Source organism: Cynocephalus volans, chromosome 10 (genome assembly GCF_027409185.1).
Source record: "Cynocephalus volans isolate mCynVol1 chromosome 10, mCynVol1.pri, whole genome shotgun sequence".
Classification (NCBI taxonomy): domain Eukaryota; kingdom Metazoa; phylum Chordata; class Mammalia; order Dermoptera; family Cynocephalidae; genus Cynocephalus; species Cynocephalus volans.
In genome coordinates this window covers 8,696,483-8,711,236 of record NC_084469.1, presented here as the reverse complement: position 1 = coordinate 8,711,236, position 14,754 = coordinate 8,696,483, and the positions used below count along the sequence as shown (strand labels likewise).

General features: G+C 56.5%; 1 protein-coding gene across 1 annotated transcript; it reads right to left on the bottom strand.

Annotated features, from left to right (window-relative positions):
• On the bottom strand, nt 1-14,437 carry XYLT2 (xylosyltransferase 2). Its single transcript, XM_063111098.1, has 11 exons — nt 14,303-14,437; nt 6,719-7,211; nt 6,257-6,432; nt 5,777-5,979; nt 5,240-5,320; nt 4,825-5,041; nt 4,562-4,738; nt 4,030-4,292; nt 3,550-3,745; nt 2,570-2,903; nt 1-1,140 (listed from the first exon to the last, which is right to left on the bottom strand). The coding sequence occupies exons 1-11, from the start codon at nt 14,435-14,437 to the stop codon at nt 818-820; spliced, it is 2,598 nt and encodes an 865-aa protein (XP_062967168.1). The 3' UTR covers nt 1-817.
• Between the last annotated feature and the right edge of the window lie 317 nt (nt 14,438-14,754).

Sequence of the window (14,754 nt, the reverse complement as noted above, 5' to 3'; positions counted from 1 at the left end):
ATATTTCAGACTTCACACTGAGCTTCAGGCCCAATGCTACTTCAGATTCTTCTGAGAGCCCTGATGGAATCATCTTCCCATGCTGCTCATGAGGGCTCACCCCTCCAGGGTGTACCTGGGAAACTGCATTGGTTGCAGCAGGACCTGATGCTCTCCCTTTCCCATCAAGGGGCAGGTTATGCTCTAGGAGAGCCCTAGAGCCAGCCCTACCCCTCTTCTAGGGTCCCCTGTCTACAAGAGAGGCTGTCCCGCAAGAGCCCAGCTCTGCAGTGCCCCCCAAATTACCTGTTGTGGCCTCAGAGCCTGGTAGGGCACTTGCATCCCTGCAGAACCTCAGCCGTGAGCACCACAGGCCCAGGCTGGGGGACCAGGCCCTGGAGAGTGAGCCAGGCCTGGCCTCATCCAGAGCCAATAGCAGATGGCTCAGCAGGCCCCTGCTGCCCACAGCCATGGCCCACTCCTGGGGCTACTCTGAGTCCTATTGCACATCTTTTGTTTCTAGTTTCTCCCACCACCACCCATTTTCCTTTTTAAATTAAAAAAAAAAAAAAAGTACAAACTAGAGGGGAAGATGAGGAAGAGCCCAGGCATGGAATGCTGGAGCCCTTCTCCTCATGTTCCCGCCAGCCCTCTGGTCCCTGGCAGAGCCATAGGCAGTTCATACTGCGTCCACCTTCCCTGCTGTCTGTGCAGGTCCTTGATGGCTGAAATGGGTGTACTGCTTGGGCCTCTGGTTGTTGCCTATGGGAGGGACGCCTCTCCATTGTCTGTAAGGTGCAATTACCCGGGTTCTCCGGGGGTGCTTGCTGGGGTCCTGCTACCTGAGTCGCCCATCTGCTTTGATGGGCCCCAGCTCTGATTTGGGGTCAGGGGACAGAGAGCTCCAACTGGTCAGTCTGCAGGGATCCAGGGAGGGGCAGGCAGAGGGGCCCATGGCACACAGTCCGGCCACAGACCAGAAGCCACTCAGTTCCCCATCTGTCCAGGCCTCAAGTGCGGGGCCTGTGAGCTCTGTGTGCCGCCGGGCGGCCTCCTCCGCAGGCTCTGGCTGAGGCAGGTTTAGGATGCCGCTCAGGCCCTGGAAACTCTGCTCCATGTACTCATTGTGGGGTGGCCCCGCGTGCAGCCAGCTGGCATCATCTAGGGGTGCAGAGCAGGCAGTAAGCACACCCCACCCAACAGATTCCAAGGAGGCCAGACCCCAGGAGTCCCAACTCTACTGCTGAGTCACATCTTGCTGAGTGACCTTGGGCTAATCCAAGGAACTTTCTGTGCCTATAAAATTGTTAGGTTTATAAAACCAAGGCAGCAATCTTAGCATTAAGTAAAACAGTGGGTTCAAGGCACTTCGGGAGCTAAGGTTACTTTCTGGTAACAGTCTGGTTCGTGTTATCCACAGCCCTTCTCAACCATCATCAGTGGCTCCCAGAGCCCTCAGAAGCCTGCACTCAGGCCCTCCTGCCGTGGCCCTGCTTGCCTCGCCAGCCTTCCTTCCTGCCACACCCAGCACCTACTCCCCCTTCACCTTGTCTTCCTCATGCACAGACACCTGCCAACTTTATTTCCTTAGCTTATATCATCCTTCTCTGTCTTTGTCCCTAAGACTCAGCCCCTGTGAAGCTTGCCTCCATTCTTCCCCATCTCCTCCACCAGACTGTGAGTTCCTGGAGCGCAGGGGACGCAGCTTGCTGGCCCTGATCTGTCACAGCCCCACCAGTACCCTCTCCTCCTCGGGGCTACCCCTGCTCTTACCCACCTGGCAGTGATAGGATTTGGTGGGTGAAGGAAACAGGTACCTATTGAGCACTTACTGCATACCAGCCATTTTTACCACATACTCATCCCAATAATCTAAAAGAAGCGGTAGCTTCTTGTGTTAGTCCCTTCCCTTGCAGGAACCAGCCCAACCTATGCCTCTGTTCAGAGTCTGCTTCCTTAGCCTCAGCCAAGTGGGTGGAGGACTACGTGACCCTGCCTATCCAGTCACACAGTAGACTGGGACGGCTGATGAGATTTGCTGTCCCAAGACTGTGGAGCTTGAGGACCAAGAGGTCCTGTTAATCTCTGTTGCACTGAGAGGCCATGTATGGAGAAGCAAAGGGAGCCAGAGCCTGAGGCCAATGTACAGAGATAGGACAGGACAACGGACAAGATGGCCCCAGAGAGACAGAGAAAGCACCTCCAGTTCCTGGTAGGCCCTGAGATGTTTCCTGGGTTCTGTCGGGGAGAGCCCTGCATTCTTCCAACAACTTTCCCTTTTTCACTTGAGCTAGTTTGAGTGAATTTGTGTTCCATGTGCCGAGGCAGTCTCTGGTAGTTGTACTACTCCTTCTTTACATGTGATAAGATGGAGGCTCAGGAAGGCCAAGTAATTTCCAAGGATAAAAGCCCAATTTAGTGTCAGAGCTTGTTGCAAACCCAAGGTGCCTGACTCTAAAGCTTCCCTTTCTACCATCCTGCGGTGTAGGACACTGGCATGCTAAAAAAATCAAGGCCCCAACCTTCCTCCTTCCCCTGCAAATCCCAGTCTGTCTGGCTTCTGAGCATCATTTGGGAACTAGATCCTTACCTTTCCTGAGAGGTAGTTTGCGGTTGAAGGTCAAGGGCAGCACGAGGAAGCGGGTCTCGCCCAGGGGTTCCCAGAACTGAAGCAGTCGAACAGTCCAGGCCCCTGGCCGCAGGGGCCGGCTCAGTGGGGGCTTGTATTGCGTGACCTCAGTCTCTGCATCTATCGTGATGTCATAAGACGTGGCCACCATGTAGGTTGGATCAATCCAGACCACGGTGGCTGTGAGGTTGGGGCCCCGGGCCCAGCGTTGCATGGCCACAGGCTCGTCCAGTGGCCCCAGCAACCCCCCAAAGTTCCTGAAAAGACGCTCTTTGGGGTCCCACTCGGTGCCAACCTGTAGGGAGGGAGGCAGCTGGGCAGGAGCCTGGGGGAAAGATCCCTCTCTCTGCTCTGATGCTGCCTCTCACTGTGTAATCTCAGGCCAGTCACTGTCTTTCTGGGCCTCAGTTTCCCCATCTGCAAAATGAAGGGTTCACACTAGGAGATCTTTAATATTTCTCCTAGCTCTGAGATTCATGCTAGGTTTCCATTCTGAACTACTCTGCAGTGATGGGGACGGTAAGACAGAGATCAGTTCCAAAGCTCTGCCCAGAGACCATTTCTACATGACACCAGAACCTCTCGGCAAGAGGCTGAGGTGTCACCAAAAGCTCAACCTTATGGCCCAATGGGAATGTCCAAGTCCCTCTAGAAGAGATTTCTGTGGTTTAGAAGACTGGGCTGGCATTGTAGTGGAATTGACAGTTCCCTCGCCACCCACTGCATGTCCTTTGTGTACCGCATGTGCGCATGCAGGGGTGACACAGGCGTGCCTGCATGGAGGCATCACCAAGACTTCCATTACTGGGAAAGAGCTGGTGAACCTAGTCCATAAAGGCCTAGCCAAGTCCTTACCCCTCCCTTGGCAACTGTCCCTCTCTTCCCACTACCCTGAATCTTGCTGGGGTTCAGGAGAAAGCAAGGGGGAGGACCTGTCCCACCTCCAAACTCTGGAGCCGGCTGGCCTGGTCACTGCGCCCCAACAGCTTCAGCGACCCCTGGGGCATCAGCCACATCTCAAGCGTCTCTGCCGGCCCCTGGGCTGAGGACTGCACCGCCTGCGTCACCAGGTAGCCCTGGAAATGGTCGTCATAGAAATACAGGTGCACACTGGACGGCAAGCCCCTGGGCTCAAACCTAAGAAGGTTCCAGCAGGGAGAAAGGGAGATGCCATCAGCACACCCAACTCAGCCTGGAGTCCCAGGGTGGGGGCTCTGGGGAGTCCCATCCCCAGGCACTTCCTTTGCCCCAAATCTCACTCCCCACAGCACCTATGTGCCTGGCTCTTGCCTTCTTTTTTGTGTTTGCATTTTTCCCTACCTTAGATTGGGGACTCACTGTGGGCAGGGGCTCTTTCTTAGTGGTCTCCCCATAGGACACCATACCCTGAGGGCCTGTTATATGTCAGAAGGGGGTCTCACCTGCAGAGTGGGGTGGCCAGCAGGGGTGCGGCAGTGGCAGCATGGTGCAAGCCGAGGCGGGCAAAGGCGGTATAAGCTGTGAGCATGACGTCACTGAGCCCACTGGGGCCATCGGCCATGTCGTAGGTGTTCTCCCAGTAGGCCTTAAGGGCTGGCGTGCCAGGTGGGTAGCTGCCATACAGGTGGAAGTCCAAGATTTCCAGTACTTCCTGGTTTACAGTTGACTCGAACTTCCGGGCGAAGAAGGTAGGTCTGGAGACTTGCTGGAGCAGGAGAAGCAAGGAGGGTGAGGGGCTCTGGAGGTTCCAGGGAGCACAGCAAGGACCAGTGCCTCTCAGCACTGCCTAGAGAGCCGCCTCCCAGGGCTTTGCCTGCTACTGTTGTAGCCCCAGACTCTTGAGGGCTGCTCCAGTGGAGGCCCCCCAGATTCTCTAACCAGCTCACCCTGCCTTTCTGACCCTGGAAAGCTCATGGTGAAAAGCTGGGGTGAAGGCCTAGCAAGGAGTAGCCTCTTGGGGCCACGGGCAAGCACCTGCAGCCGTAGGAAGTCCTGCGGCTTGAAGTCGTTCGGGGAGCAGCCACACCAGTCCACAATGTGTTTGTACTGACACTTGCAGCCCAGCTTGCGGTTCCAGTTGGTGACTCGCAGGTTGTTGTCCACGAGGCTCTCACAGGCTGGGCTGTTCTCCAGCACCGTGTGGAAGAAGGACTGCAAGAGGCAGGGGACGGGGAGGGTGAGCCAAGGGCAGCCCAACCTGTGCCGTTCCTGGCCTTCATGCCTGCCCAGTCACCCACCTCGGCCGGGAGCAGTGTGTATGTATAGAACTGACGTAGCTGGGCCACAAGTGGGTCATCTGTGTACACCACATACTCCACGAAGCTGCGTGTCAACACAAACCAGTCGGAGCCGCCATCCACCACGATGCCTGCTGGGATCTGCCGCTCACCCAGACGCCACATGTGCGAGTCACACTCATGGAAGAGCCGGTCCAAGCCCTGTTTCTTGATGAACCTGTGGGTGGCAGAAGAGCTTTGGCTGAGGGTCCTGCAGAGCAGGGTCCAAGCTCTCTCATCCACCTGGCAGGCAGCACTCCTCAGTCTGTGATTGGTTTGGAGGTTCTATAACATAGGCTGGGGCCACTGAGCCCCACTGTGCAGGAGGGGTTGTGACAAGACCCCAGGGTCAAGGCTTCCTTCCCCACCCCCTAACCTGGAGTTGTCCCGGCCATGTGACTTGAGGAAGTTCTTATCCCGGTTCCTGGATAGGAATGCCACCAGCTCCTCATTGGTCCTGGCGAGGGAATGAGGGTACGTAGCAGGTATGGTGGCAGTTGCTCAGGCACTGCCCAGAGCAGACTCCCTCCAGCACTCTTTACCTTCACCCCTTGGCCCTTCCTTTCTCACAGGGAGCTGTCTGGCCATGTGCCCCACCCCTAGCTGATGCCGTGGGGTTGTGGGCACCTGAGCCTCTGAAGAAGACCCCATGCTTCCTCTACCCCTTGCTGTTTAACCCAGCAGCCCAGGTACAGACCTCTGGCTCCTCCTCCTCTCATCATTCTCAGTCCTCAGATCATCTTTCACCAACCCCTCCCCTAAAACATGGCTGTGGCCACGGGGCCATGTCTGGGCTGTGCAGATCCCAGAATGGGGCTTGGGGTTGGGGAAAGAATCCATCAGGGCCCTTCAATCCTGAGTGCCCACATGGGCCCTCTTCCCATCCAGAGGGTTCAGAGCCCTATCCCCACACCTGGTTGGGTAGTCGGTGGCACTGAGGTTGATGAAGAAGTCCCAGGCCCAGCCAGGCACCTCCAGCAGGTCCTGCATGCTCCGCAGATACATTCTCAGGAGGCTGGCCCCCCCCCAGATGGTGACCATGCGCCAGGGCGTCACCCGTACGTTATCATACTGCTGAGCCAGCTCCACCACCTCGCGGTGCAGGTAGTTGGAGCGCTGCGGGGAGAGGCGATGCAGATGCAGCAGGGCCCCCAACACCAAAACCCCCCACCCCCACTCTGGGACAGAGTACAAGTGACAAGGAATGGAGAAAGAACAGGGCAGGGCTCCAGCTCCTAACCAGCTGTGCAATCTTGCGCTGCTGCTCCCCCATTATGGGCCTTAGTTTCCCTGTCCCAAGGCTATCTAAGCCAGGTGAAAGACCCTGTCTGTGACCTTCTGAGTCTCTGCTCCGCTCACTCCAGACCCCCCTGGCCTCCCTCCACCGCAGTACCTTGTCCACATGGATATAAAAGAAATGCTGCTTGTGGTAGACGGCCTTGAGGAGCCGCTTCAGCTGGCGGATGGCACGGCCATGAACCACCAGCATGTAGGCGATTCGTACTGGGGGACCATCCGTGGATTGCTGGGCTCGGATCTCGTCCCACTGGATGCCAGGGCTCACCTTCCCTGAGAACAGAGAACAGGGGAATGGGTGAGGCCCACCCCAGGTCACTGGGTGGGGCTGGGATGGGAAGAGGAGGCTGCCTGCCTGCCAAAGGAAGAAGTCTGGCCTTGGAGCCCAACCTGCTGGGTCCCAGCTCTGCCTCTGCCACTTAGTACACTTAATGGAAAGTTGGGCAGGGAGGTGGGCCCCTCTGAGTTCTTTCTTCCTCTAAGAAATGGGGGTGAGGATCTGGGACACGCCACCTCCCCACCCGTGCCCAGGAAGGACTGGAATGCCCCTGTCCCTCACCAGCCAGCTGGCAGTGCCGGGGCACAGCCTTGGGCATGAGGCTCCCAGCCTGGTGCAGGCACACCACGTTGGCAATCTCCTGCTGGCACTGCTTGGTGCTGGCCCGGGCCAGTGCAGATAGCGCGTCCTTGCCCACAATCTCGCACTTAGGGGTGAAGCCGTTGTCGGTGGGCTGGGGGGCTCCCTCCACGCTCCCTGTATCTCCATGTGGTGGGAAGCCAGCTGCCCCTACCAGTGCTTCCCCAGCTGCTGCCCCACTCAGGTTCTGGCGGCCTGGGGCTTCCGGGGGCGGGGCAGGTGGGACCCGCCGGCTGGCTCTCTGCCGGCTGGTTACTGCCCGTACCACCTTGGCCACGGGCACACCTGGACTCTCAGCACGGCCCCGCCAGCGCCCATGCCTTCTGCCTGCACTGCCCCGCCTCCCTGCTGAACTGTCCGTGTCCTTGGAGGCCTCGCCAGGGTCCAGTGGCTGTGACTTCCTCTGCTTTCCTTTCTGTAAAAGATATGCAGACTCAGATCACTGGGGCAGTCACTCACCTCCTCCTGCTCCTTGGGCTCCAACTTGGCCAGGGGCACCCTCAGACCTAGAAGCTCCTGCCCACCCTTTACCTAGAGTTGTTCTGTCCACCTGAGGATTCTGCATAATCAGCACTACCACTGGGATGTGTCCCTGGCCAGCTGGGGAGGACATGTCGGCCCCTCCTCCATCACCCCCCACACCCCCCATTAGCTCTCAGGTCACGTGGCACTGAGCTTCTTTTTTTGTTTTTATTCTGTACTCAGATACCACTTTCTTTTTCAGCATGTGTTAAAATGAGTGTCCATGTGTGTCCCAAAGGAAGAATGTGGAGACCCCACAGAGGACACAAGAGTGGCCACCTAAGACCCAACACTCTCACCGGGAGCTGGCTGGGAATAGACAGTGTTCTTCAGAAGACTAATTTCCAGATGCATCCAAAGTGTTCCATGGACTAAAGCATTTCCATATGGGAAAACTAAGGTCACAATAGAGTGAAGCAAGTATGCCCAGGAGGGAAAATAGAGGTGAAAACTGAGACCCCAATATTGGTTGGGTCCTCTGGGAAGCAGAGATTCAGAGAGAGTCCAAGTGCAAGAGATGCTTTGGGGGTACACTGTGGACGAGGGGGGAGTGGGGCAGGAGCCGGCAGGGAAAGGCCTCAGACCACAAAGCTGGTCTCACAGCCATGCAAGGAGAAGGTCAGGAAGAGCGCCAGCCTACAGTGCAGACCTGAGGAAGTCCTAGGCCACTCAGTGCAGAACTCTAGCACAAGGACTGCTTGTGGACTGTGAGCCCATGCCACCGTCATGCTCAGTCCCTGGCAGGAGAGCTGGGAAGAGCCAAAGGCGCCACAGCTGGAGGCTGTCAGCTCACTGAACTTGCAGCAAGTTCTGCCTTGAAGGGAACTCCGCAGCTGGGTGCCTCCACGCTGCCACACCCCTGCCTCCTGGCTCTGAATGCTCTAGTCCCTGCGGCCTTTTCTCATACCCAGGCACTTCCCTAGACCTGGTCGTGCTTGAACAGCATGTATACCCACCCTCCTCTTCTGCTCTCCCTGTCCCACTCTCTCTAACTCCCTTCTCTGCCTGACCAAACCCATCCATCCTTTTAAGACACAGCTGCAAGTCCCCTGGCGTGCAGCCATCCATTTGCCCGGACATGGGATGTGCTGAGCTCCGAGGTCCTGGATGTTCCTCTCTCAGACAGTGAACTCCTTGAGGATAGACTATCATCTTCCCAGGGCCCGGTGGAGTAGCTGGCACACAGGGGACATTCAGCTGGTGTCCGGTGGGTGAGATGTGGAAGGGACGGAGGAGCAAGAGGCTGTGTGAACACTCTTGAGTCGTCACCAGGGCTCTGGGCCTAGCTGTGCCAACTCACCAGCAGTTACCTAATTTCTCTGAGCATATTCCCTCCCTGCAAATGTATCAAATGAGACAAAGCATGAGATAATGTAGCTAGAAAGAGCTTTCTTCACCAACTGTCCCTTTCAAACCTTCTCCCAAGGGCTTTCCCCTCCCTCACTCCACAAGCTCTGTGGTGCTAAGTCCTCCTCTTTTCTTTGGGGGGGGGGCAGTTGGCCAGTATGGGGATCTGAACCCCTTGACCTTGGTATTATAACAACATTCTCTAACCAACTGAGCTAACTGGTCAGCCGCTAAGTCCTCTTCTCAGCCTTTCAGCAGCGTGCCTTTACGGACCACTCTCTTCTCTGAAGCATCCTCCTCCTCTGGTTTCCAGGATCCCCTCCCGGTTTTCCTCTATCTCCTTGGGGACTCCTTACCAGTCTTGGCTTCCTTCCCTGGCTCCCTTCTTTGTCTTTCAAGGCGTCCCCTGGAGCCTTTCCTTGTGCTAGCGCCTTTACTTCCTACATGATCTCATTCAGTCTCTCAGTTTCTTTTTTTTTTTTTTTTTTTTTTAAAGATGACTGGTAAGGGGATCTTAACCCTTGACTTGGTGTTGTCAGCACCACACTCAGCCAGTGAGCGAACCGGCCATCCATATATGGGATCCGAACCCGGGGCCTTGGTGTTATCAGCACCGCACTCTCCCGAGTGAGCCACGGGCCGGCCCCGTCTCTCAGTTTCTAAACTCCATCCACACTCCCAGATTTCTCTCTAGCTTGGATTGCTTCCTTGACCCTTCAGGCATTTAACTACCAGCCTCCCTGACATTTCCCTTGGAAGCTTAATAGACCTCTCAAACCCACAGGTCTAAAAGCAAACTCCTGCTCTTCTTCCCTAACCTGCTCCTACTTCATCTTCCCCATCTCAGTTAACGACAACTTCGTCAGGCTGCTCAGGCAACTTTTGGAAGTAATCTTTGATTCTTCTCTTTCCCTCACACCCCACATCCAGTCCATCAGGATTTTTTGCCTTCAAAATCCAGAGTCTGGGCCGGCCCGTGGCTCACTTGGTAGAGTGCGGTGCTGATAACACCAAAGCCACGGGTTCGGATCTCTATATAGGGATGGCCGGTTAGCTCACTTGGGAGAGTGTGGTGCTGACAACACCAGGTCAAGGGTTAAGATCGCCTTACCAGTTATCTTTAAAAAAAAAATCCAGAGTCTGATCCCTTCTCACTACCTCCACCACTGCCCCTTGCCTGGATTCCCTGGTCTCCCCACTCCTACTCTTGTTCCCCTGAAGTGTGTTCTCACCACAGCAGCCAGCGTTCTTATTAAAACTTAAGTCCCATCTCACCATTACTGTGCCTGAAACAACCAATGGCTTCCCCTCTTAGGATAAAAGCCCTCACAAGAGCCTACAAAGGCCATGTGAGCTGTGTCTGGCTGCCCCCACCTGCCACCCCAGCCCTCTCTGACCTCATCTCCTACCAACCCCTCATGCTCACTCTTCTCCAGCTATGTGGCCTTCTCAACATCCCTCCATCCCCTCGGCACTCCTGGCTCCAGCCTTTGATAGCCCTCAGCTCATTCCATGCCTCCTTCAATTCCTTGCTCAGATGACTTCTCAGCAAGGCCCACCATGACCACTGTACTTAAAACTCCGCCCTGCCTCATCCTCTGCTTTCTTTTCACCACAGCACTTAATTCCTTCCAGCATCCTTTCATTTATCTATATTGTGTCATTCTGTGTCTGTCTCCTCACAAGATTATAAGCTCCACAAGGGCAGGGATTTTTGTTCTTTTGTTCACTGACATATTCCTGTAGCCCAGGAAAGTGTCTGGCAATTGCCGATATTCAGGGTTGGCTGTTAGCTCAGTTGGTTAGAGCACAGTGTTATGGCACCAGGATCAAGGGTTCAGATCCTTTAGCCACCAAGGAAAAAAAAAATAGACACTTAATAAGTATTTGTTGAGTGAATGAATGAATATAAAGCTCTTGGCATAGGCGTAGCATTCAGTAATGCTGCCACCCTTATCATTATTATTACTGGAAGGGGAGGGAGAAACAATCAAATGTGAAGTTGAGAGAGGCCCAAGACCCACAGACATCTTGGACTCCACTGGGTTCAGTTCTACCTGCCCCTCACCTTCCTAGGACCCTTCTTCCTTCCCATTTGAGCATGGCAGGAACCTCACACTGTCAGGCTGACAGCCATCTTCAGGCCAGAGCCCTACCCCTATCCCAGCCAGCCCTCTGATCTCTTGAGAAGTGCCCAGTGAGAGCTGGGGGTGTCCATCTCCATCTGAGAAGAGACACCTGCAAGAGGAGGCAGCAGACCCCATTCTGTACCCACAGTGGGGAGAGCCCCCTGGGCTGGGCAGTCCCCCAGGAAAGGTGAATGCAGCCCCACTGAGATGAGTGTATGTCAGCCTAGTGACATCTGACCTGGCCATAGAGCAATCAGAGAAAGATTCTCAGGCTTAGGTGGGTAGAGATGGCAGAGAGCGGAGGGTTCTCAGGGTGGAAGCCAGTATCAGCGAGTCAGGAAGCTGGTCAGGAGAGCAGGGCACATGGCACAGGGCCACGCTGGCTGTGGTGGGGGACAGGATACGGGAAGAGATGGGCACATTGGTGCCTTGCACTGCAGCATGGAATTGGCTGACCCTGAGAAGGACAATCACAGAGGAGGCTGGGGGACCAGGAAACAGCAGTAAGGGATCAGAGGCCTTGGTGGCAGCCAGGCATGTCCATGTGAGCATCAGCAGAGCCCCAGGCTTGTGCCCCTAGAGGTGCTGCCCCCAGTAAGCCCTGAGGTCAGGGTCCCCTCTGATTACTGGGGGTGGGGACTGGTCCTCTGGCCTGGATGCATTCTAGCCTCAGAGGCCCCCACCCCCCCATCAAGGAGGCACTTAAAATCCTCTGCCACTTCCTGGCTCTGCAGCTCCTCCTTGGAATCTTTCTCTGAGCCACGGAGACAGTGCACACAAATGCTCACTCCACACTCTACCTCCTTCGGACTTAGACTGCATTTAAAACAAGTGGTGAGACAATGTTTGTGAAAGCTTTAAAAACTATCAAGTGGCTCTTTGAAGGTGAGTGATATCCCTGGTATCCACTCTAGCCCCTCCACAGATGGGCAGAGTGCACATCTTAAATGCACATCAGATCCCATTGCTGCTTAAACCTCTTCGGTACTCTCCCACTGCACTTAGAATAAAACCCTAGTTCCTTACTGTGTTTGGCCACACAGGATAGAATCTTCTTCCAGGGGAAGGACCACACCCTCCTGTCCATTCCTTGAGGGTGCCCAGTCAAGCCCATTCCCCTCAGAACCTTCTGCCCACCTCTTCCAGTGAGAAGCCTTTCCCAACCACCTGATCTAAGCCAGCCTCCTTATTATTCTATTGTTACCTTTTCATGTCTGTCTCTCTGTCGACCGTCTGCCACTAGGGCAAGAACCTTGTCTACTTTATTTCTGTATCCCCAGTATTAGCACAGTGCCTGGTATGAAGTAGGACTTAATAAATATTTGGTGAATGAATGACGGACTAAATGAATGAATCCCTATTCCCAATGTGCAGTGCTGAGATAATAATAAGAGTTATTTATTGACAGCTTAGCATGGCCAGGAACTCCTGCAAGTGCTTCACAGACATCACTTTCATTTAACCTTTTTTTTTTTTTTTTTGGCAGCTGGCTGGTATAGAGACTGAACCCTGGACTCTGGTGTTATCAGCACCAAGCTCTAACCAATCACTTAATCTTTATAATCACCTAACAAGAGAAGTGCTATTATTATCCCCATCTTGAGGGGGATGCCGATGAGGATACAGAAAGAGGTGAGGTAATTTGGTGGCAGTCCTCTCAGTAGCAGAGTTGGAACAGGATAGTGAAGTGGGCAGTCCAATTTCAGTGCTCATCTTCCCAACCACCATGTTATGCTGCCTGGCAAGCCCAAAGGCTGGTAAGGGGGTGCAAGCCCCAGTGGCTGCCTGGACTGCACAGCATTTAGGTCATTGGGGATCTTTTTCCATTTCAGTCCAGGATTTCCCTATCAGCTTCAGCTAGGAAGCTGGAGGAGGAGGTGGTGGTGGTGGTGGTGAGGACTGTACCCTAACCACTCCACTGCTCCAGTTCTCCTCCCCAGGCCGTGAGTGGGACAGCAGGGACCTCAGCCCATCCAGAGACCCACAGACCCACACAACTCAGAGTCACTTGTTTCTTAAAAGGCTCAGATGCTTTGACATGCCCTCCCCAGAGTAGTCACTGGCCTCTGCTCACACAGTCCAGTGTCAGAGGGCTCCCCAACTGCCGTGGCAGCCCACTGCATCTTAGAACGTCCCATCTGCCCAAAGGATGTTCTTACACTGGGCCTGAAACTTGCTCCACCTCTTCCTCCTACTTATTGGTCCACAGAAAACAAGCTCATTCCCTTTGAAGGTCATAGAGCCAGCCGCTCCCACCCACACCCTCAGTTCCTTTTGGAGTTATGGTCTCACATGACTCTGTTCCCACTCCCCTGGCCATCCCAGCCTCTTGGTTCTCCCGAAAAAAGCAAGAGCAGTTCTTCTCCCAGTCTCCACACCAGGCCTTCTAAACTACCCAGATGTGGTAAGAGGAAGTGGACACTGGGGATCCCTTGGCCTTCACCCTGCCAGGTGTAAGCCCGAGAGGATATGGCAAGCAGAGCCTCTGACCCAGAGCCCTGGGGGCATCAGAACATGGGGGGTGGGGGCAGGAAGCCCTGACCTCGGACCCACACTTAGGGCTATGGTTTGGCTTAGCTTCTCTGCCCTTCCAGGATGGACCCAGACCCCACTGGACCTTTCTGCACCATACTGGGCCTCCAGCTGAAACTATGAGCCAAGAGTGAGGAAGACCCCCGGGGCAGGAACCTGGGAACTGAGCAGGATGGTGGTTGCCCCTGATGTAGGGCCTGGGGCTCTGCTAAAACAGCTGCTAATGTCCCCATTCCCTTAGAGCCATAAGGACCCCCCTCCCCGATTCCCTAATGTCCTGAGGCCAGCCCACCAGTACACTTCCCTCACTCACCCCTCACTTCCCCCACTCATCCCCTCCTGAAGACTCAGCCAGGTTCTTCAACGCCCCCCCCACCCCCGCGCTAAGAAAGCCACACCTCGAGGACACTCCACTTCTCTCCCTGGGGGTCACTCTGTTCTGTCAGTTCTCAGATCCACTCTTCGTCCCAGGCCCTACTTCCACTCTTGAGCTCCACTTCCCCACCGGCTGCTGACCCTCAGGCGTAGCTGGGCACTGATGCCCGGGGCCCCTCGGCCCCACTCCTCCGCCCACGGCGCGCACACCCCCGCCCCCTCCCAACTTCAGAAAGTTTGGCCTGGGGCTCCCCACCTCGGAGTAGGCTCGGGCCCAACTCCGCCTCCCAACCCCGCTCCCCGCGCCTGACCTTCATCGCTCCCGGGGCTGGAGACCACCCACCGTGACCCGCTCCTCCCGCCCCTGCCCCCAGTCTGCCCGCGGCCCGGGCCTCCGGGTCACCCACTGTCCCCGCGCACAGCCCCCCACGCCTGCCTGGGAAGGGGGCTCCAGGAGCCGGATGCCCGCTCCAGGCTGCCGCCAGCGCCGCGTACGCACGCGGCCGGTGCCCCACTTCCCCGGCCGGGGCCTCCAGCAGCCCCGCCAGGACCCCGCGCGTCCCCGCGCCCGGCCTGCCCTCCCAGCCGGCAGTCGGAGCACCTCGCCCGGCTCGTCCTCCTCCAGGCCGCTGAAGCTCCACACCACTAGGCCCTGCAGCAGCAGGATGGCCAGCGCCGTAGCGATCGCCAGCTTGTAGCGCCGCACCAGCTTCTGCACCCGCGCGCTCGCCACCATCTTCCTGCCCGGGACGCGGGGCGCGCGCCCAGCCCTGCAACCTGGCCGCGGGCGCGCGCACGGGCGCGGCACCGAGCTGCCCCCCCCAGCCCGGGGAGGCGGGCCGGGCGCGCGCCGGGGCGGGGGCGGGGCCGGCGGTCTCCGAGCGCCGCGCCCCGCGGGCTAGGGGCGGGGCTTGGGCCGGGAGCGCCTCCCGCCTGGCCGCGGCGGGCCTGGGGCTGCAGGCCGGCCTTTCCGCGGAGGGTCTACCTCCAGGACTGTGCCTTCTGCGTCTCCATCCGTGCCCCTGTCTCCTGCGTGCGCTCGCCGCCTCCTGG

Bases quoted from the DNA above. Each gene is read 5' to 3' on its own strand.
- XYLT2 (XM_063111098.1), bottom strand. From the start codon at position 14,437: ATGGTGGCGAGCGCGCGGGTGCAGAAGCTGGTGCGGCGCTACAAGCTG. The intron at 5,980-6,256 runs GTACTGCGGTGG...CTCTCCCCGCAG, and splicing joins TTTATATCCATGTGGACAAG to CGCTCCAACTACCTGCACCG. The intron at 3,746-4,029 runs GTGAGACCCCCT...GAACCTTCTTAG, and splicing joins CTGGCCACCCCACTCTGCAG to GTTTGAGCCCAGGGGCTTGC.